The sequence below is a fragment of the Balearica regulorum genome, chromosome 19 (assembly GCF_011004875.1).
Source record: "Balearica regulorum gibbericeps isolate bBalReg1 chromosome 19, bBalReg1.pri, whole genome shotgun sequence".
NCBI lineage: Eukaryota > Metazoa > Chordata > Aves > Gruiformes > Gruidae > Balearica > Balearica regulorum.
In genome coordinates this window covers 6168549-6191588 of record NC_046202.1, presented here as the reverse complement: position 1 = coordinate 6191588, position 23040 = coordinate 6168549, and the positions used below count along the sequence as shown (strand labels likewise).

Genomic DNA, 23040 nt, shown 5'->3' with positions numbered 1-23040 from the left:
CGTGTCCTATACCGGAAGAAGGGAGAAGAGATCATCTTCTTTTCCTGACTCTCCTGCTGCTGCAGGGTTTATTGTGCCCCTGCGTCTCATCCCATCACACATGATGGACCAGCATCTCAAAAGCCACTGGGACCTTCCCAGAGCAGAGGCACGCCAGAGGAAAACGGCACGTCTGGCTTTACAGACGGATGAGTCGAGTCCTTGGGTCCTGCCGCGGCTGGAGGTGTCAATGGACACCACGATGTTCCCGCTCCTCTGGGAGAGGACAGCGTGGCCCAGGGGACACCCCGAGCACGGCGTGGGTAGATACTGCAGGATTTCAGCACGGCTGGGGGCTTCTCTGACTCCCGGTGCTGCTGTCCTGACCCCCAGCAGGCATCAGGCATCCTCTGGTGGTACCCAGAGCAGGACGTGCCAGCAGCCTGCAGCGGAGCCGGGCTGGGAAATGGGAAAGGACAGAGACATCTTGGGGTCCTTGAGAAGGGACTAATAATTCCAATTGCCCCCGAGGAGAGAGAAATACAGGAGCATGACTTGAGCTTAGTGGATTGTCTAAGGCTCTCAGGGGATCATCAGATACTTCCACTCCCTTTTTGTCCTGAGGTGACAAGTTTTCCTTCCCATTCATAGAAATGCAAAATAGTTCATTCACAGTAGTAATAAGGATGGTGTCCTTTGTAAAACAGCCGGCTAGCGAACCCTCCGAGGTGCTTTACAGCAAAACAATTGCAGATGAAATGACAAAACCCACCCCAGATGAGCACCAGCCAGATCAGTATCAAATACTGAACAAGCTCATGTGTAACGAAAGCAGATTCACCAGCTCATTTCCCTGCCAGCGGCTGGCTAGGACCTACGGAGAGTTTCTTTAGGATCAGAAATACAGCCAGAACAGAGCAAATGTGAGATGGAAGAGCAAAGTGACAGCTGCCCGGGCTCTCGGTGCACGCTCGGCTGCCCTGCCATTCAGCCCGCATCCACAGGAGATGCAAAAACCAGAGGTTGCAGAAAACCAGGGATGCTCTGGATGGACCTTTACCTGGATGGAGCAGGGAGCGGATGGAAGCCCGAAACAGGGTGGCAAAGGGCCCTTCTGCAGTGTTTTTGTGGTAGCACAGCTAATAGGGAGAGCATTAGTTCTATAAACGTGTAATCCTGCTGAGGTCCCGACCCCAGCAGTGTCCTGTGCCACCGAGATCCACAAGCCAATTACGTACCGTGCCGTGTAGGCTCCCTTTCATCCCTTTGCAGTCTTTCTGCATTTCAAATTTACTGGATGTCCTTGTGTTTGGTGGAGAAGAGGGCAAATTGGAGCCTGTCATGTACCTTCTTCCCCATTCAGTGGCACATCATTCTGCCTGCAGCAGGGGGGAAGGAGACTGACGGGCGGACATCAAAGCCACCGGCTTTGTCACATTTTCTTCCCCCCCCCCCCCGCCCAAAAAAAAAAAAGAAAAAAAAAAGTGATGGCGTCATTTGGAGCCCAGCCCACAGCTCGGGTCTCTCTCCTGCACCCAAAATGGCCCTTGGTCTCCTCTCAGGGTGGGTGCATAATGCTACAAGCCCTCCAAGTGAACATCCCTGCAGGCTGACAGCCACGTGAGCATCACAGACACCAGCAAAACCCCATTCCCGGTGGAGACGTGCGCCTGCACGCTGGGTTGTGATGTGGCTGCCTTTCAGAGACCTATCCTGTGCTTTGCACTGAACTTTTTACCGGCTCGCGAAAAGCAGAGCGATAAAAGCAAAGCGGTGTGAATAGCTGCGCTCCGTCACTCCTCTGCCCCGCATCCGGGGCCGACGCGCGCCTCGCACGGAGGCAGTTAGCAGGTTTAATGAGCCGGCGGGGAGATGCTGCGTGCCCAGTTAGATGTTGGGCATCGTTACATCCCCATGCAGCTCTCGGGGTGCGGGGGGATGTGGGGGACCTGAGGACCTGGGGCGGGTGGTTGTCACCCCTCGCTGAGCATCAACGCTTTGCCAAGCCCCTGAAATCTGTACGGTTGGACGACGGGTGGCTGGAGCGGTGGGGAGCTGGGAATTAATGTGCGAGCAATGAACGCGGTCGGGACACGGCACTTTGCTAATATCCTGCTTTGTCTAGCTCCAATGCCGGCATTTCATCCCAAAATATCCCCCCGCACATCCCTCCGGGAGCGGACTTTGTGGAGATGCTGCACATCCCCCAGCGCCACACAAGTGAATGCATTAAGAGCTTAATAAAAATAGCTTGTTAACGGGATGCGTTGCCATTGCCGGTGGCTTGCGAGCTCACTGCCGATCTCTGTGCCTCGAATGCAGCAAGGCCAAGTAATTACGGGATGGGGGCTGCAAGGTCTCGACAGTCTAATTTCTATTAATTATAGCCCGCGCGTGATCCAGTCGCAGCGGCAAGGGGAGATGGGGAGATAGTAAATTGTTGCAGGGGCTGGGGAGGGACCAGGAGATGCTGAAAGATGCTGAGAAGTGGTACCCACTCTGCACCCGGGGCAGGCGGGGGGCCAGGGGAGGGGATGTGACCCCGGCCCCAAACTTGGTGGATTATTTGGGTCGTTCGTAACTGGTGGGGAAGGAGGACAATGTTTCTGTGCACAGAGTGGAGGGCCAGGAACAGTATTCGTGGACCAAAGGAGGTGGCAACTGAGGCGATGCTCGCAGTGGCGGGTGACCTGTGGCCACCATGGAGGCTGTCACCACAGCGTGAAGCCACGTGTGAGCGTGCAGAGGAGCTGGAGGGGAGCATGCGGGCAGGGAAATGCTGCCTGAGGTGCCAAAGCCCCCTTAAACGTGGAGGGAGCAAGGAGAAGACTATGCCAGACCTGCAGTCCTGCCCCTCCACTGACTCCAGCGATTTCCTACTGCTTTAGGAGCCAATTAAAAACTCAAAGCCAATGTCTTTGCTTTCCCTGTGACTGGCAAGGCTCCCGTCTGATGCACGGCACAACCCTCACGGCCTGGCTGTCGCAGTGATGGGACGCGAGTGGGGCCGAGCTCCTTCGCCCTCCCCTTTTTGGAGCCCTGCTCTGCTGCCGGCGGCTGCTAATGCCCCTCGCGTGACGCCCACCACTTCCCATCAAGCTAATCAGAGCCCGTTTCTCAGTAAGTCGTTATAAATCCTGTTATGATCCCTTCTCTGCTTGGTAATAACGGTGAGCACGAAGCGTGCATTGGCATAAAGCCACCCACACCAGGGTTCGTCTGCACGAGCAGTGGGATGGATAAGTTGGGCATCGGACCCTCGCCAATCCATCCCCCAAGACTGCCCCAGGATGAGGCAGATTAGCCAGAAATGTAAGGAAAAACCTGCAGCTGCATCCAGAGAGAGCTGTACTGCAGGCTGGCAGGTGCACACCTCCGTGCCGGTGGTACCTGACTCTCTCCAGGAGCAGATGTTCCTGCTGGGGACGGACGGGCTGGAGCCCCCAGCCCAAAATTCCCATTAGGAATACAGCTGCAGAGAAATACTGCGGGGGGGTATGGCTGAGCAGTGAGAGCGTCCAACCCGACTGTGCTGGGGAAGGAGCTGGGGAAGGGCTGGGGGATGCGCTGGGGGCATTGTCTGCCTGCGGATGCAGCGACACCCATTTTTCTGAGCTGCTGAGTCAGCAGAAGCAGGGGCATGCAGGATGGCCGTAGGGATTGTGCCTGCTGGCTCACAGCACACATAAAGAGTTTGCTTTGAGCGCTGCCATCTGCCTTCGAAAGCAAACCTGATCCCTGTATGGTGAGCAAGCATCTTTTCATCCCCCTCCCAGTTTGTCAGCATCGTTCTGGGACTGGGCAGGCTGAGCAAACTGGTCTGGGAGAACCGGACACAACCTTTGGGAATGCAGCGCTGCTCACTGATGCTCAGCTGGGCTCTTCCTAAAATACACAACCTGTCCCCAAAGGAGCATCTCTGTGGATGGCTAAACTCCTGCAAAAGGGGGGGACGTGGGGGGGGGGGGGGGGAAATGGCTGCTTTCCCCCCCGGCCCCGCTGTCACAGCACCCTCACAGAGGGCTAAGGGGCTGCAGCTGCGCCGGTGCCAGGGTGCCGGTGCCAGGGTGCCGGTGCCAGGGTGCTGGCTGCAGGCACATGGTGCTGACCCGGCAGCAGCCAAAATGGCCAGGCCAGCCGCAGTGGGGAGGTATTTATGGCAAGAAGCAACAGGCTGGGCTGTAGGGAGTGACGGGGATGTTTTACCCTCGGCCTCCTCACGTCGTGTTGCTTAAATGCATGTTTTGCAAAGTTAAAACAAATCACAAACAGCAGAAATCAGGGGGGCTTCGGGGGGGGGCGGAAAAAAAGAGGAAGATCTTGGCAGAAGGATAAAGGCAGGCAACTGAAATGCTCATTAAAACTGAGGGGCTCCGTTTCCCTGTCCAAGTGGTCAAATTTTCTCTGGAGGCTCCCGGATGCTTTGAAATGCCTTGTCAGACAAAGCCTTTCATCCTACCTGATTCTGGCTAAATTCATGGACACAGACATTTTCACTGGAAACAGGAAAGAGGGAGCAACTCCATTCTGACTTTTCACTTCCCATCTGATCGCTGTTGATACAATTTATTCCTATGACAGCAGCTGCTGCTTTCATGGGTTTTTTTATTCTGAAGTACAACTCGTATTTGTTAGTCCCATTTTTGGGCCTTTCATCATTTGAGTCACAACATAAAAGGCATTTAAACACTCCTGCTTGGAAACCAGGCTGGGGGACAGGGTGGGAGCGGGGAGACGCCATGTGTCCCCAGCCCCAGCCCTCCTCCAACGTGGCATGGGGCGTCCCGGTACGCTGCGGCCCCGCCGCGCTTCCCCCATGCCTCTGCCGAAGCTGGTGGTGATGGAGCATCGTGTTTCCGTTTTAGAGCGATGCCGTGAAATTCAGCTGCGGCTTTTAGGTGCGGCTTCACGCAGAGCCCTGCATCCCGCATCTCTGCTGGGGCAGCATCTCTCCTGGTCACCACCGACCCCCGAGCTCTGCCCTCCTCACTGCCAGCATTCCCAGGGGCTCAGTGCCCTCTTCATCAGTCAAACCTCTCATTAGACAACTAATCCCCTTTTGCTGCTCCAACTCAGGCTGTGGTGCGCAGCTCCCCGTGCCCTTGTGCCGGGGTGGGGGGCTCTGCCACCCCTCGCTGCCACCCACACCCCCTCTGAGCTCGCCAGGGCCTCTCGTCCCCACCGGTGCCAGCAGATCCCGCTTCGCCACGGTATCTGCTGAGCTACTGGAGGCATCGGGGAGTTCGCAGCTACCCAGAGAGACCTACTGGAGTCTAATAATAGCACCGTGGTGTCACACCAGCGGAGAGCTGGCACAGCTACGTCTGGTGGGGAGAGGCCACCGCTGGCTGCCTCCGCCTGCCCAGGCTCCTGCCTGCTCAGCTGGAAGAGAAACGCCTTTCCCGGGAACCCCCGCGCTGCCGAGCTCCTCTCCATCCCGGCACCCAGCTCCGCTCTGCTCCCTCCTGCAGCCCCCACTGCGGCTCACGGCCAATTCTCCATCCTACAAAGATCCCCGGCACAAAGCATCGTGGCTCGTGCCACTCCCCAAAATTGTCCCCATGCAAATGTGGGGGGCACCGGGCTCCGTGCCCACTGCAGGATTCGGCCCCTGCAGAGGAGCCGCAGGGGCCGCAGAACAGAACGGGCAGCACCCACCGCACCACGCTCCCGGCTCAGCGCTGGCGTGAACATCCCTGGGGCACGGTGGCCTGTCCCCCCCCCGCTTTGACTCCCCTGCCATATTTTTCACTCCAGTAAGTGCCGAGCTTCTGCCGGCTTCCGATGGTCTTCCCTCCGGGGTGTTTACAAAGAAACCCCTGCAAAATTTTCTCATTCTGCCGCTCTCCTGGCGAGGGGGCAGAGCAGCCCCCATGTACCCCGGGCTTCGCTGGCGCCTGAGCATCCTCGAGCAGCACCTCATCCTGCCCAGCGTCTCTCGCCCTTCCCTGGATCCCCTCCCTCGTCCCCCAGCTCCCAGGAAAGCGAACGCAGCTGGAGAGCGCGCTGCCGCTTATTGGAATAACCTTTCAGGTTTCATTTAGTGCCGCTCGCTTCCCACCCCACCTTCCCATCGTCAGCACTTTACTAATTGCAACTTTTAACTCGTTGTGCCCAGGAAGCCTGAGAGCGGCCGCTGCCGTAAGGACACGGGGTCCCTCCGCTCCCCGTTGCTGCTTCCTCCTGCAAACGAAGGGCCAGCCTAACGAAGGGTCACGCAGGCAAACACTGCACCAACCGCAGCCTGCACAGTCCCGCTCCTGCCTCACCCCACGAGCTTCCCACTTTTTTTGGGGAAAAAAAGCAACACTTTGGGAAAAGAGCAACACATCCTGGCAGACTAAAAATCCCGGGCAAAATCCCAGTTGTCGCCTGGGAGCATAAATCAGCACATCGCTGGGCGGGCAGGAGGCGAGAGATCCCGACGGCTATCCGAGCGCGCTGTCTGCCTGAGACTTATTAAATTATGGCTCTCAAGTTCAGCATCTGAGCCCGGCGCGGCAGGGACCGGGGCCGGGAGGGAGGCGGGTTACAGCCCCCTAATTCAATCATGGGGCAGAGGCGATGGCGCAGGCAGCGGGGAAGAAGAGCTATCGCTGTCGATACGGAGCGAGGCTTCGGCAGCCTTCCCGGCCGGCTCTGCCCCCAACCGCTCCTGGAGCTCCCAGCTGTGTTTCCTAATACACCCGGAACGGCTCCGCGGCTCCGTTAAGGGCTTGGGGCACGACGAAGCTGTGGTCCTGGGGCTGGTCCGGCCATGGTGCTGGCAGGGGGGCAGCGGGGCAGCGGTGCCACCGCACAGGCTTGCACTGATCAAAGACCACTCGCACCGAAAGGTGGGATGCTCCCGGCCCCGCCGCCACACAGCTTCCAGCACAAAGAGAAATCGGGCCAAGAAACTGCCATTTCAGGAGAGCCCGAGGTGCTCTTTCCGTAAGTCTGAGAAGGAGGGAAGGAGAAAGATGAAGTGCCGTTTCCCAACCGATGCTGTGAACCGGCGAGCGTGACTTGGGGAGGGTTTGTATAACGGGGACGCAGGTTTCTGCTCTGCCGAGGGGCTCAGGTACCATGGTGATGCGCACGGCATCGAAACTTCGACAGCTACTCAGGGAGATGAGGACGGAGGGACACAATCGGGTGAGAAAGAAAAAGGAGGGAGCTGGGAAGGTGGGTGCTTTCCCTGAAAGCATTTACAAGGTCAACGAATGAAAGTGGAGCAGAGCGAGGATTTGGCTCAGGTAAGGGAGCTGGATCGCGCTGGGATGCACAGCAGGAGGAAAAACAAGTGCCCGGTTCCTGCACCAGCACCCAATGACCCAGCTGAGGGCTGAGATACCGAGACAAGGTCTGGGTCCCACCGGAGCGGTGAGGGCGGCTCAGGAGCTCTGGCTGGGCCGGCTCCTGCCTCTGCGGCAGCAAATTCAATCGTGGTGAATAACAGAGTGGAACAAAATCCAGCAATGCAATAAAATCACCCGGCGTCTTGTTCGCCTGAAGCTGAGCGAGTGCGAGCAGCCGGGGTTTGTGCAGGAGGCAACACGGCCTCTGCGGGTAACCTCGTGTCTGGGGAGCCCAGCAAGCAGCATTTTGAACGAGCATTTAGGTGCTTTCCATGGGTGACATGTCACCTCGCTGCCACCGAGGCTCCCGGGGAGAGGAGTGGGACCGCCAGATTTCTGAGCAAGGGAGAGATGCTGATTCCTTAAGAAACGGGGAGGCAAAATCCAATTGTGCAGCATCTGCGGCTGCCATTAACCTGTCTGTGTACTCCCGTGGCCGCCCATTCCTCTCCGCCTGACAGCCAGGGCTGCCCGGCACACGCTGCCCCGGCCGCCCGGGGATTTGTTTCTGCCTGCTGCAGCGGCACAGCCAGCACCACTGAACTGTGCCGCAGGCGTTTCTCCGGCGCTTCGCCCTGCTTCCAAAATGGAGAGCCGGCTAAACGTCCCCCAGTGAGCTGGAGAGCCACGGCATGGATTACTGGAGCAGGAGAAATGGCCGGTGGCGTGCGGTGACGGGCTGCGGGAGGAGCTGCCGGAGCAAACCGCAGCTCCAAACCCCAGTCCTGAAGCCAGGAAAGAAAACGGCATTGGAAGGTCCTTGGGGTAGTTGGCATTCAGCTTGTAGCACCGTCTCCGGCCGGCATCGCCGAGCAGAACGGCACGCTCGCAAGCGCGTGGCAGGGCTCTAAGCGCTCGCTCAACGGCAGCATTCGCCACCGGTTTCGGAAGCACGGGTGGGTTTGTGCTGGGGTAACGTGCGGCCGGCTGGGCGTTAGAGGGGTCTGCACCGCGGGGCGTTCAGCCGGAGCCCACTCGGACGTGCCGGCAGCGGCTGCCGGGGGGAACGCGGGGTCTGGACCCTCATCGCTCAGCCCCGCGCTCGCCCCGGCCCGTGGAGAGGCTGAAAGCGAGCTGATGGAGGAGGCAGGAGAGGGGAAGGGAGAGCAGGGGTGGGGAGCGGGGAGGAGGCGCAGCCGGCCCCACCAACCACCTCGCCTCTCTGCATCCCAGCTCCATTTGCAGATTTATTAAATCGAGAGCCAATTTCGACATCATTTCTTTCAAGCAGCTCCACCTCGCAGGTGTGCGGAATTTATTTGAGATAAAGAAAACCATTACAGAGAGACAGCAATCTTCAAAGACCACCTCGGAGACCTGAGAGAAATAAAAACACTAGCCCGTGCAAATGTGCAATTAAGTTTCAAAATACTCGTGCTCCATGAAAAGCTCCGTCCCTGCAGAGAACAGGCCTTTAAGGCAATTTTCCCAAACCCTATTCAGCATTCACTCAAAAATGCCTTTTAAAAACAACATGTGATTTCTTTCCCTCTCTGCCTCGCTCCTCCTCCCCTCCGTGCTCGCTCCATCGCTCCCAGGTGGGACCCAGACGGCTCCAGCGGGGACGTGGTTCCTCCCCGTTTGGTGGGGGACATCACCGCTGGAGGGGCACGAGGGTCCCATCCGCACGGGCACGGCTCTGTCCCATCCTCCGGTCATGTCTGATCCACAAACCGGGAATTTTTAGAGCCGGGTTTGTTATTCAGGGAGAAGTGAAACCGGCGCGGCTCAACCTGGGGACGGTTTGGCAACTATTCCCAGCTGCTGGAGCTTCGTATCCGTTACTCATGGATCACTTTCTGCTCGGTGATTAATTAAAAATGCATAATTAACCTGTGGAACGCACTGCCACGAGGTATCAGGGAGGCCAGGAGCTTAGCGGGATTCAGGGGAGGATTATATGTTTAAATGGATAATGAGAACATCTGCTGGTACATTAGCAGGGATCAAGCAGAATTAGGGAGAAGAGCCTGGCTCGTCGCCGGCACGGGGTGCGGGAGGGCACCCCTGGGGCCGGCTCACAGTGGACACCAACGGCAGAGATGCCAACATGCCCGTGAACATTTGGGGAGCGAGATTTTGGGGCCAAGTGGATGTAGTCAGGGACAGGGCAGTGCCGGCGCTGTCGTCGCAGGGCTGGTTGCCTTTGGGCTGGAGGTGGCCGCCCGGGACGCATGAGGGTCACTGCGCTGGCAGCGCCTTGCCTGAGTCCCCAACCCAGCAGCTGCCTCTTGTTGCCGGAGGCCAGTGGGGAGCTGGGGGCTGACCCTGAGGACACCTCAATAAGCTCAGCCATAGCATCATTAAACCCCAGGAGAGCATCCAGCAGCTGCAGCACCTCCTGCAAACGACACCACATTTGCACACAAGGAGAATCATGGAATTGTTTTGGTTGGACAAGACCCTTAAGATCATCGAGTCCAACCATTACCCCAGCACTGCCAAGCCCACAAGTCCCCACGCACCACATCTACACGACTTTGAAACACCTCCAGGGCTGGTGACTCCACCACTTCCCTGGGCAGCCTGTCCCAGTGCTCAACAACCCTTTCGGTGAAGAAATTTTTCCTAATCTCCAGTCTAAACCTCCCCTGGTGCAACTTGAGGCCATTTCTTCTCGTCCTATCGCTTCTTACTTGGGAGAAGAGACCTACCCCCACCTGGCTACAACCTCCTTTCAGGCGGTTGCAGAGAGCGACCAGGTCGGCCCTCAACCTCCTGTTCTCCAGGCAGCTTTCCGGCCACTCTTCCCCAAGCCTGTAGCGTTGCCTGGGGTTGTTGTGACCCAAGTGCAAGACCCGGCACTGAGCCTTGTTGAACCTCATACAATTGGCCTCGGATGGAAAAAATGATGGAAAGTGGCTCAGTGAGCACCTCCGCCAGCTCCCTCAGCACCCTTGGGTGGATCTCATCCAGCCCCATGGGCCTGTGTGTGTCTAAGTGGTGTAGCAGGTCGCTATCCATTTCCCCTTGGATTATGGGGCTTAATTCTGCTCCCTGACCCTGTCTTCCAGCTCAGGGGGCTGGGTACCCCGAGAACAGCTGGTCTTACTATTAAAGGCTGAGGCAAAGAAGGCATTAAGTACCTCAGCCTTTTCCTCACCCTTTGTCACTACGTTTCCCGCTGAAGAAGGGCTTTGCAGATCATCTTTGCCACTGTCAGTGAGCTCTGAAGTTACGGGACCCTCAAGCCAAGAAAGGTGCAGGAGACACAAGACCAAGCCTCGGACAAGTTGGCCATGCAGCGTAGCCCAGCTCCAGGGCACGTGGCCCAGACAAGGGGCAGTTGTTGAAGGTCACCAGCCTCTGGACACCACGTGGCTCCCGGGGCTGAGCCCATTGCAGCATCCACCCTGGGCTCCGTGCTGGTGCATGGACACCTCCCACCATCCCCCCTTGCATGGGTGGCACAGACCACTTGCTTTGTTTCATTTCCCCCCCGCCCCAGCCCCAGAAGTTTTCTTAGAAAAGCCTGGCAGACAAGCCAGCAACTGTAGAGCAAACTGCGGGCCGACGGCAGTATCATTAAATCCCCATCCACAATCCCCTTCAGGTTCAAGCGGCTGCTCTTTTGCATCGTAAACCTGCCGCTCCATCATTAGCACTAACCGATGGTTGTGCAAGGGAACCACGATGGCTCGGGGTGCAGAAGCACTGAGGGCTCTTGGCAACATCCCCGAGACCTGGGGGTATCCCCAGCCCTTCAACTGGCGGCATGGTCAGGGCGATGCCAGGCACCCGGCGCGGCTCCGGCTTTGCAGCAGCTTGGAGCAAGGAGGCAGCTGCTGGAGCCCAGGGGATGGTCAGCCCTCCCGTTGGGACCCGAGACGCTCCCACTGTCCCTTTGCCACATTTTGGAGGTGACGCCCAGGACGCAGCACCAGACAGGGCGACCAGCGGCATTTTGGGTGCTGCGGCCTCCCCCGGTCTCGCTGCCCGTCCCCTGGGACGAGGCGGCCGCAGCACATCGTGCTCAGCCTGCCGAGCGCGGAGGGGGCCTGCCGGGCCGGGGTTAATCTCGTTGTCACACTTTCCCTTCTTCTTGCTGGCTCGGCGCGCTTTGACCCGCTGTGAAATTGTGGCCAACAGCACTGAATATTTTAAGAGCAGCAATGCAGTCATGGCCGCACGGCGGAGCAGCAAGGCAGGCCGGGAGCTGGGCTGGGCCCTCGCCTCCCCCCCGCCACCGCCAACCCATTAGCACAGTTCAGGGAAACCTAAAAAATTCAAAAGACACTGAAATATGCAGCATTTTGCTCTCTCTGGAAATGACGCGCTTCGCTTCCCAGATGCTCCCGAGTAGGAGGTTGTAAATAAGCGGCTTTATGGCACGGGGGGTGTTGCCGACAGGACTGCGGGCTGCTGCAGAGCCCAGATTGACACCCTGATCCCTGATCTGCCCCTTGCCGGGGACAGGTCCGTGCTCAGGCGGGGGACAACCCTGTGTCTGCCGGGCACCGGTTCCCACCCTCGCTAGCGTGGCGCGGAGGTATCGGCCATTAAAGGACCTTCAACTCTCCATCCTCGGCCTCTGCCAGCTGCTTTCTGCCCCTTTCCCCTCAGGCCATCCCCTCGCCGCATCCCTCCTCCCCTTGGCCGGGCGGCCGGGACACGGGTGCTGCAAGACCTGATGCAAACGCCTGTCCTCAGCACTTCTGCTATCTGGGGCACGGTGGAGCAGCAGGGGCAAGTAATTAAAAAAAAAAAAAAAAAAAAAAAAAGCCCTATTTGCATAAACCTCCCAAAAAGAGGAGCTGAAGCCTGAGCCCGGAGAGTCAGGGCGGCTGCGAGCACCGGCTGAGGACCACTGGAGCTGATAGCGAGTGCAATAAGTAATAGAGGAGCATCGCCTGGACCAGGGCACGCTTTGCCACCAGGTCCCTGCACGTCCCCAAAGTGCTGCCCTGGGGCTCAACACCCCGTCCAGGAGTGACATTGGGACACTTTTGCATTCAGGTCTTAAGAGGGCAGATTAATCGCCGTGTGCTGGATCTGTCACGCGCGGGGATATATATTCTTCTTGGAATTTACAAGTAGTTCTGTCTGAGAAATAAACAACCGGAGATAAAAATTACATTGTCACTGTGCAGGTGTGATCGATGGAAGAGACAAGCCCTCAGAGCACCGGAGAGGTGCCACTGGCACAACCCGCCCAGGGAGCGCCGGCTCCGAGGCGGCCGGGAGATGCTGAAAGGGCCCAGGGAAAGGCGGTGGGGTGCACTTCCCCGGCCCCCAGCCCATCGTGTCCCGGTCCCAAAGGTCAGAGAAGGTAGGGATGAGCATTCCCAAGCGGGGAAGATGCCTAACCCCAGGGAAAAATGATGCTGGTGATGGGTGACCATGAGGAGCACCCATGAAGCAGCTGTGCCCAGTGCAGAGCCACCCATGGTGGAGGGGCCACAGCCCCTGGGTCAGCTCCTTGTAAAACCCTCCTGAGCCCCATTTTGAGCCCCAACCCTCCTCTCCGGCATGTTTCCGAGGTCAGCAATGAGCAGAAGGCAGAGCCGGGCAGGCGGCCCCCGGGGACTAAGGTGTGAGGAGGATTAATGCGGTTTATGCCAGAGCCCCTTTCGAAGGTGTCTCCTTCATTTTTCTCTGCTTCCCGCAGCTACATCGGCTTTGGCCCGGTTTGTCATGGAGCACATCACTCGCCTGGGTCACTGCCGCTCCCTGGGGAGGGACAGACATCGCTTCCTTCATAGCTTAAATCTGAAGTCACACTGAAAGTGGTAAAAAAGCTCTGTGTGGATCCTCTGCCCGTCCTTTAGCATCCCAGCTAAAGGACCTGGCTCAACTTGCCGGGATGGAGATCCCAACACCAGCTAGGGCAGCCCGGCAGCCGGTCCTGCAACTGCCTTCAGTCTATTAATAAACTTGGAGCAGCTGGTGGAGCCTCCGCCGAGCCGGTCCTTGGGATTTATCCACATTGCTCTGCCTTATCAGCCATGCTTTTCACAAGCACTTAAATTCAGGAGGAAAAGGAAAAAGTGAAATCAGATAGAAATGCAGGTCTGTTTGCTGTTTTCTCCAATGAAATGGTTCTGGGTAAACAGCAGACGCCTTTGATGAAATCCCAGCAGGCTTAAACAATAAAGCTGGTTACAAACTCAATCTGGCGCAGATATCAGATCTGAAATTGTTTCAAAAAACATGTCAACATTTTCTAATGCTGCTGCAAAACTTCCTCGGCACCTTGCCACAAGCCTGCGTCTGTGACGCAGGACCCGCGCCGCTGTCCCAGCTCATGCCGCTGCTGCCGTCCTTCCAGCGGGGAGTCCTGCCCCGGCACCTCTGCATCCCCCACCTGCCTGGAGACCCCCAAGCTGCGGGAAGATGCTTGATATCACCTTGGTGACATGAGATGGTCTCAGAGTTGCCAGGGAAGGACCTTCCCCGCTCTGTGTTTGGGGCGCACCAGGTTGTTTCCCAGCTGTAAATCCAGTCGCCATCCCCAAGCGCAGCCCAGCCGGGGCTCCTCGCAGCGCTGGAGGTCTGGCAGGGTTGGATGAGGGGCATCGGCCACGGCGGACATTCCTGTCATCCCATCCCGGGGACAGCACTCAGCCCAGGGTTCATCCGGGTTGCAACTAAAGATGATTGACTTTTCCACGGAAAAACAATTTGTGAAGTGCTAGTGGTGGCAGAGAAGCACAGCCACGTGCTCCTTTTGAGTTTTGCCTACAGGTTGCTGGGGACTTTGTCTGGCGGGGGTCGGCTGTGTGAGGGCGACAGGCAATTTGGCAGCTCCAGTTAACGAGTGCCCCTCTGACATCATTGGCATTGGAGCAACAGGGACCATCCGAACTCAGAAAACACGTGGAGCCAGAGTGCGATGAGGCAGGTCTCACGCCGGCATCGCCGGAGCCACTCTGCCAGCCCCCCGGCACCGGCACTTTCCAAACAGTGTCAGCACTCGGGGGCTCTGGGGGACACCAGGGGATGCAGGTCCCCAGGGGGGACTGAGGCGAGGGGGCTGCTGAGGAGGAGGAGGAGGAGACAGCAGGTCTGGTCACACCACGAGTGGGGATAGTGTCTCGGCACCAGTTAGGGAGCCAGCACCAGCTCCGGGGGTGTCTGGGCCCCCCTGGGCTCTGCACCCCTATCCACGAGGAAGATGCTCCCTGAGTGCGGGGAGAGACACTGGCTTTCTGCACCCCATCCCGCACCCCTGCGGAAGCGCCCAGCCCGGAGCTGATGCCCGACACGGTTCATGTCCCGTGCGGCAGCAGGACAAGGGATGGCTGCAGAGCCCTCGTCCCTCCCGGGAGCCTGAGAGGACAAAGGGGACACAGGAGAGGAAAAGCAGGCCAGGAGGAGGAGGAGGAGGGCAGGCAGCTCTGGGGGGGGCGGGGGGGCCAAGCCTCGGCTCCGGCACAGCACGGGGGGGGACGTGGCGGACCTGACCCCTCTGCGGAGGTTGCCTTCGCCATCGATCCCGGCTGCACTCAGGCTCATTAGGGCCGAGGAGCTGCTGCGAGCGGCTGGCGGAGGAGACAGACGGGGGGAGCGCTCGCTGTGGCTCCCTGGATCGTATTAAATATTTACTTTGTTTTGTTTTGTTTTTCCCAGCTATATTGATCAGAGTTGGGGGGGGGGGGTGGTCGGATGCTGGGAGGGAAGAGCAGAGGCAACGGCTGAGCTGCAAAACAGGGATGGAACCTGCCAGGGCGCTCCCAAAGGCTGCACCCGCTCCCCCGGGGACACCCGGTGTGATCCCCCCCTTAGAGCTGCTCCCCCCACAGCCATCCTTCCCCCCGCCGTCAGGGTCGGGACGGGCATCGCCAGCACAGAGGGGGCTGCAGAGGGGCAGCTCCCCCTCCCCATCCCACGCCAGCCCCATCTCAAGGGATGCAGGACGAGGGGGTGCCCAATGCGACGGCACCTCGTGGCAGGGGGTGTCCCCCCCATCCCGGGCCGGGAGGTGCCCCCCATGGCCACGCTGTGCCCCGGGAGCGGCCGCGCAGCCGGCGCTGTTTCTATTTCGAGAAGAGCTCTACTGGAAAAGGAACAAAAGCCGAGGGAAGCTATAAATAGCCGCCTCCTTCACACCAGCGCCTCCTCCACCCCAACATCCCACGGCCGGGGAGGGGGGTCCCCACAGCCTGCCCCATGCTTGGCCCTGCCATCAAACACCCCCCCTCCTTTACGGGCCAGCATCCCCATCTGAAATCCGTAGGGAATAAAGCGCTGGGGAATATTTGGCGCTGAAGCGGAACTGGCTCTGAAGAGCGGTTTGCCAAGTTGCCCGGTGGCTCTGCCCAGCCGCAGCCCGGCTCCCGGCGGGATTTGCTGCTGCCCAGCCGGGCTCTGCACCCACAAACACCCCGTGGGGATGGATTCAGCTGCCTGGGGATGCTCCTCTTGCCCTGGCACCTTCCTCCCTGGCCCTGGCTGCGGCTGGTGGGGAGCAGGGAGAGCCGAGCGGCTCGGGCAGACCTACTTTCAAGGCTTTAATCCTTTTTGCTTAAAGGATCTTTTTTTTTCCCCTCTCTTTTTTTCCCTTTTTTTTTTTTTCCTTTTTTTTTCTTTCCGCACGGCAAAGATGGGGTCTGATCAGAGGAGAGACGCAGGGAGCTGACAAGCTGCGGAGTATGGAGAGAAAGGAGAAAGAAATACATATTTATTACCCTCAATTATTAAAAAATAGATAGCAGCAGATCTTAGGGCCTGGCAGAGGCACTGCGGAGCCGTTTGTCTGAGGACTATTTTGTTTTTTAAATTCCATTGAAATTATAATACGCCGGGCTTGTTAGCACAAACACCCCGGCACATCCCTGCCGAGGGGGGATCATCCCGGCCCCTCTCCCGGCTCCGGTGTGCTGCCCAGGGGGTGGCTGTATCCAGCACCCCATGGGCTGCTGAATTTGCGGGCAGGAAGGAGGCAGGGCAGCTCGGGGGTACAGGAGCTGGCAGTGTGGCAGGCAGCAGATGCAGCCAGCAGCATTTGAGCCCCTGTGCCTTCACGCCGGGGGATCAGAGGGGCTCTGCCCTGTGCAAGTGCATCCCCATGCCCAGGTGCTCGCTGATGCCTGGCCGGGCGACGGGCTTGTGGCCGACAGCTCACCCGGGCCACCGCGGGCTCGTCACAGGGCCAAAAAGCACTGGGATATTCTCCATGCACGAGGACGGGCTTTGCACCCCTCAGATGGCACCGTGGGGGTCCCATAGCCGCGAGGCTGGGGTTTCCCCGAGTAAACCAGTGCAAACAGCAGTGGAAACACAGCTGGGGAAAAAAAAAAAAAAAAAAAGCGGTTCCCAAGTGCAGCACATGGGGCTGGCGGAGCCGCTGGCACCTCCCCTCCGCTTGCAGGGCTGCCTCCATAAGAAGCCCTGCGAGCGCAGCAGCCAAATTCCCTCCTGCCGCTGCTCCCTGGTAAACAACGGCTGCAGCCCCCCTGTCCGATGGTGATGCTGGGACTTGGGGTGCACGTGGAGCATCTCTGATGCCCTCCAGCTCCGGCACCCTGCTCTCCCCATGGCCAGGCACCATCAGGATGCGATGGACCACCACAGCCCCCCAGCCTGCCGCGCCATCACCTCTCGGGGGCCAAAACCTGCTGCCATCCCGTGCTGCTGGCCACGAGCCGGGAAGAGATGCGGCTCTGACTGCAACCAGCTTTCGGCTCTGGGAGTTACTGGGGTGGTCACGGCACTACCAGTCTGGGCAGGAGCATCGCAAAAAGCCGCTCACCAAAGCTGGGCTGGCTCCAAGCTGCCGTGCCGGCTCTGAGCCGCCGTGCCAACACCGCCGGGAAGCAAGCAGCCGGCGGGCACATGTGCTGTTAAAGAGGAAAAGGAGCTTTCTACACCAAATGGAGCATTTTCTGCTTAATAACCCCCCAATCCTAATCTGCGCAAAGAAGATTGCCCCCTGCATCTCCCTATCCTGCATCTGCCGCTTGCTGCTGCCCGTACTTAACACGCGGGCAATGTCGTCGGTGCTGGACTGGCATGTGCCAAGCCATGCCCTGCCCTCGACAAAACGGACGGGAGGAAGACCAGCCGCTGGGGAGGGCAGGCAATGCCCAGCGTTGGGCGCAGGCGTTTCCTCCATCAGCGCCGAGCCTCCATCATTTGTCATCAGTAAAAAATAATATTCCTAAAAGTGTCCTCCCGATTGCCGGGCGGCAGCACAGGGCTGCGGGTTTCCATGGCGATGCCATTCCGCGGGGATGGTACGGTGGGGTGGGGGTGTCGGCGCTTCCTCAATTTGGGAGATGGGACATGGCACCAGCCACTCTGCTGGCAGAGGGACCTGGGGCCAAGCCGGCTCGTTCCCCTTAGACTTGGGCAGCATTACCCAAAAAAGCAAGGAAGGAGCACCCTCACCAGAGAGGACAAGGATGCTCCATCCTGCATCCTAGCGGTGCCCCCCAGGACCGTGCCCTGCACCCCCTGCCCACGCTGGCACACAGACCCCCTGGCTCCTCCTCGCCCACGGCTCTGCCCCGTGGCCTCCCGGCCTCCCACTTGTTGCCTCTGCTCTTAAATCAGATGCCAGCCCCCTTCAGCGGGTGCTGGGTCAGGGCAGCAGCCCTCTGGGAACCCAAACAATAGCCACCATCGCTCTGGTGCCCGCACCTCGCCTGCCTGCCGCTGCCTGCTGCTGCCTGCTGCTTCACCAAAGCGCTTTTAAAGACATAATCTGCTGTTAATAACCAGAGTTTATACCGAACACAGCTAAGCCCTGGGATTGCACTTTGCAAACAAAGCCTGAGTTTTTGGCTGTTTGGGGGCAGCTGGAGCAGGAATGGGGAGCAGCATCACCCAAGGGTGCTCCAAGGGGCGGAGCGGGATGGGTGACGTCGGCTGAAGCAGCTGTGTCCTGGGTCACTCCCCTGCAACGGGAGTTTTGCCTCTGCGTTGCTCCAGGGCTGGCTGGGGTACCACCAGGAGCTGGGGACACCCCAGCAGACCCCCCCCAGGGACATCCCAATGGGGGGGTGGTCCTGGCTGCACCCGGCTACCACCATAACCTTCCAAGCTCCCACGCTTCCCTGCCCGGTTTTTGCCTCAAAACAGGGTTTTTTGGCTCTTGTTGCCAAAACCCATCAGCGCTCCAGCCGTTTCCAGCAGCCCGAGTCTCTGCCCAGCCCTGGGGTGATCACATCCCGCTCACGGCCTCATCCTGCAAACCGCGGGGACCCACTGCCTGCGGCTCTGGCCCGTGCCGCCGGCTCTGGCCCCGGCAGGTGCCTTGGGGAAAGGTGGGTGTGAAATCACACCGGAAAAATGCATATTTTTACGTCTCCCCGGCAGGTTCACTGGTGTTTTTAGGGCAGCGCTTCGAGGCCACCTGGAGCGTCACCCGCAGCCTTAGGCACCCGGATGGCACCGCAGGGTGCTGGGTGCGGCGCTTTAGGCAAAAGGTGGGAATAACATTTAGCTGAGCGCGGCCGCGGCTCTGACCCTGCCGGGCTCTATCGGTGCGGGTCACCGAGCGGCAATGGTCCTTCACATCCCGGGTCCAGGTCCAGGCAGGTCTCGCCTGCTCGAACTCCCTTCCTTCCCCCCGGCACCACCGCAAGGACAGCCTGGGCCGCATCCTGACCCACCCCCCGCAGCCACCTCCCCTTGCTTCGCTGGGCACAGAGAGCTTGTGGCTTCCTCTCAGCTCTTTAGGAAATTAAACTTTTATAAGCAGGAAGGTTTCTGGGCTCTCAGCTCCCCTGCTCAGGAACCGCAGCCCAGCCTGTGCCCGCACCCTGCCCGGCGGCTGCTCCCCTGCAGGGAGGGACGAGGGCTGAATGCCCCATCGATGGGCTGAGCGATGGCGGGGACAGGGACATGGCTGCCCATGACCTTGGTGTCATCCTTGACCTGGAAATCTCCTTCTCCTGCATCACTGGCATTGCACTCCTGCTTGCGGCCACCTCTGGCAGGGTGCACGGCACAGCACCGGCCCCGCCAACATCCTCACCCGGGCTGGAGCTGCACCCCGGGCTGTCACCCGCTGCTACACCGACAATGACTTCCCGGTGCCCAAAATCCACCCCAAATCCCATCGGGGTCACCTGGTGCCTCCGCAGCTGGAGCTCACATGGTACAGGAGTCCCAAAGTGCCCCCCCCCCCCCGGCATCGCAGCGCTGCCCCAGCCACGCAGCCGCCCGTCCTGCCACAAACCTCCAGCAGCAAATGCCTCTGCCCTGCACGGCACCACGCACAAAGCCGTGTCCCCCCCTCCACGGAGCTGCTTCCCCCAGCGACACCGCCGGTGGGTTCCCCAAGCCCTGCCATGTCCCCCAGCCCCAAGTCCAACCCCAGTCCCTGGCAGTGGGACGGGGAAGGCGGTGGCAGTGGCAGTGCCACCATCAGCCGGTGCTGCTTCCCACCAGCGCAGCCTCGCGCTGCCACGTCCCTCGACAAAGCCAGCCGTCCCCGAGCCCCGCCGAGGGGTTTGGCCCCGGCCTCGCGCCCCAGTAGCAGCCCTCCCCATCTCTCCTTGCCCCCCCTGCATGGTGTGTCCCCTCCGCACCCCACTTGGGGCAAATGCTGGGGACTGGGACCCCCTGGCTGGGGACACCTGGCCATGGCGAGACAGGGAGGGGAGAGCCTCTCGGCGGGATGGAGGCCTCCTCTAACTGCCTGTTGAATTATTCAGGAATGGCATTAACTTATAAATGAGTGTGTTTGACTGATTTTGTGGTTGATGTACAGATAAATTCTAATGAAAGACAGCTACAAGATTTTAAATTATTAATTAGACTGCCACTTAACAAAGCCTATTTGGCACTCTATTTCCTTGCTTAACAAGACAAAAACTTTAAGAATAGGTTTTGCATTAGCCCACAGGCTTTTCAATTTGCATTTTGTTTTTCTAGCTCCAGAAATGAAAGCTGTAGATCTTGACCTTAACAGGCTACCCCTGCTCGGATGCAACCCTGCCAGCAGCCCCGCCGCCTGCCTCCACCTCGGGCTCCCGGTTTCCCAGCCTGGATGATGCTTTTCCTCCAACCAGCAGCACCGGGGCTGGGAACCGGGGCTGGGAACCGGGGCTGCTCCGAGGGCTCGGCGTTTATTCTCAAGACCACCAGCCTGGTTGGGTTAATATGCCGAACAAAGCCGAGGCGGGAACCGGAGAGAGGAGCATCCGAGCGCGAGGCCCCGCAGCCACAAGGTGACATTCCCCCCCAGCAGGGAAAAGCATCCCTGGGGCGGCAGTGGGGGGGGCTCTGCCCTGCCCGGGGGTCCGCAACCCGATGTGAGGGGCTGCGGGGGGCTGCGGGTGCGGCGTTGGCACCTTCTCCCGCTGCCAGAGCCTCGCCGGAGAGGGGCATGTGGCGGTGGCGAGGGCTGGCTCTGGGGCAGCGCGGCCGCCCCCTCCCTGGGGCGTGGGACAGGAGTGTGTGTGGGGGGGTCCCGCTGAGGTCCCCCCCACATGGCACCGCTGTCCCCGGCATCTCCCCAGGACTGGCCCGGGTGCAACGGAGCCGGGGGTCCTGTCGTCGTGTCGTGTCCCCCCCCACCTCCGCCTCGGACCCCCCGGGAAGTCCGGCTTCTCCCCTCGCTGTGATGTCAAAAAGCTCCCCTATGATGTCCCAGGCGGTTGCCATGGAAATACCGTGATGTCACAGCGGAGCGAATCTCCTCGGGGGGGCGGAACGGGACGGCTCGCCCCAACTTCCCCGCCGAACCCCCCGCGTCCCCCGGTGAGCCCCGTTTCCCCTTCCCGCACTACCGGGGACGAGCACCGACTCCCCCGGGACCCGTCGTGCTCCCGGCGTCTCGGGACCCGCCGTGCCCCGGTGCCCCCCCGCGCCCGCCGCAGCCCCGCTGGCTCCGGGACCCGCCGTCCCCCCCGGTGCCCGCGGGACCCGCCGCGTCCTCGGTCCTGCGGGACCCGGCGCCTGCCGTGTCTCCCCGACTCCTCCCGGTCCCCACCCCCTCTCCGCCGCGCTGTGCTCCCGCCGTGCGCCGCCGGTGCCGCTCCCCGGGGACCCCGGGGGGTGCCCGAACCTCCGTGGCGGCGGCGGCTCCGGTAACGCGGTGGCGGCGGGGGGCGCCCGGCGGCGCGGCCCCAACTTCAGCGGGGAGACAAACTTCGGGGCCGGCCCCGCTGTCCCCGGTACCCGGTGCCCTCCCGGTGCGGCGCTCACCTTGGCGGAGCATCTTGGAGCCGGGGCGGGCGCGGTCTCCCGGCGGCGGCGGCGGCGGCGGCGCTTAGAGCCACGGGCGCGGCGGCGGCGGCGGCGAGCGGTAGCGGCGGCGGCAGCGGTGGCTGCTGCTGCACCGGGAACGCGGAGCCGGGGCCCGGGCGAGCGGCCCCCGCGGGGGCATGGCGGGCCGAGCCGCAGCGGCACCGGGGAGCGCCGGCCCCGGAGCACCGGGGAGCGCCGGCCGCGCCTCTGCCCGCCGCGCGTCCCGCCGCCGGCTTTTAGGGGGGAGCCGCCCCCTCGGGGCTGGGGCCGCCGCCGCCCCCCACCCCCTCGGGCCGAGCCTATAAAGGGGTGCCCGGTGCCGGTGCCGCGCTGCCTGCAGCGGCGGGCAGGGCTGGGCAGGGCGGGGCGGGGCAGCGACGGGGCGGGCAGGGCTGGGCAGGGCTGGGCTGGGCTGGGCGAGCCCGGCCGGGCCCCCCCTTCCTCCGCCGCCGCCGCCTCTCCCGCCTCCCGTGGACAGTTCGTGAAAGTGCCGCTGCTCCCGTTCCCCACGCCGCCCGCCTCCCCTCCCTCCCCCGGCCCCCTCCGCCCCACCGGCGGGCATGGCCCAGCGCTGCCCTCCCGCCCCCCCCCCCCCCCCCCGGGCTCTGCGGTCCCCCCCGGGACCGGCTGTCACACCCCCCCCCCCATCGCCGTCCCCTCTGCGCCAAGCTCCCCCCCCCGGTGTCCCGGTATCCCATCGAGGCTCTGCCGCCCCCCCGTGCCTGCCGGGGTGCCCGCTGTCCCCGCTGTCCCGTCTGCCCAGCACCGTCCCTGCCAGCTCCCGGGGACCTGCCGCCCCACCGTCCCCTCCGCCCCTTATTGCCCCCTCCACCCCCCGGTGTCCCGCCGTGATCCCGCCACCCGATCGGAGTCCCGGCTGTTCTCGCCGTCGTCTCCGCCCTGGCACCATCCCTGCCGCCCCGCACCGGGCGACCCTGCCGCCCCCTGCGGTGCCCTCCGCCCCTTACCGTCCTGTCCGCCCTACCGGGCCCCTGCTGTCCTACCGGGGTCACGGATGCCCCACCGGGAGCCCTGCTGTTCCCTTTGCTTCCCCGGTCCCTGCAGTCCCCGCACTCTCCATCGGGGTCCCGACACCCCACCGGGACCCCGCTGCCCCCGGGCTGTCTCGCCCCTCGGGGGTCCTTCCCGCTTCGTCCCCTCTGCCCCACCGGGGGTCCCGTTATCCCACCGGGGGCGTTGCTGTCCCCGCTGTCCCCGGGGGGGTCTCTGCTGCCTCCCCGGTCCCCTGCCGCCCCCGGGGGGTCCCCGTTATCCCCAGGTGCCTCCTGCCGGGGGGGGGGGACGACGACACGGAGCCGTCGCCATGGCAACGACCCCGGCGCCCCCGCCCCGTCCTTGTGTTAACGTGGGACCGGCAGCCCCGAGGCTGTAAGCACAGAGAGGGATGCGGCGGGACCACGGCCTCGTCGTGAGGAGGGGCCTCCCCGACATCACAGCGTTTGCCATAGCCCGTTGCACACACCCAGGGGCCGGGCGGGACCTCACCGGGACCCATCGGTCCCCGCTGCACGACCCGTCCCGTCGGGGCCCGGCTGCGGACTCCCGTACTCGATCTCTCGTC

At 61.2% G+C, this 23040-nt stretch overlaps 1 protein-coding gene across 1 annotated transcript in view; it reads right to left on the bottom strand.

The window, feature by feature from the left end:
- RTN4RL1 (reticulon 4 receptor like 1) overlaps positions 1-21830 on the bottom strand; it is a 33163-nt gene extending 11333 nt beyond the window's left edge. Inside the window, exon 1 of the mRNA XM_075771387.1 lies at positions 21417-21830. Coding sequence (XP_075627502.1) covers positions 21417-21429 — 13 coding nt within the window. The 5' untranslated portion in view covers positions 21430-21830. The remainder of the gene's footprint in view (positions 1-21416) is intronic.
- Between the last annotated feature and the right edge of the window lie 1210 nt (positions 21831-23040).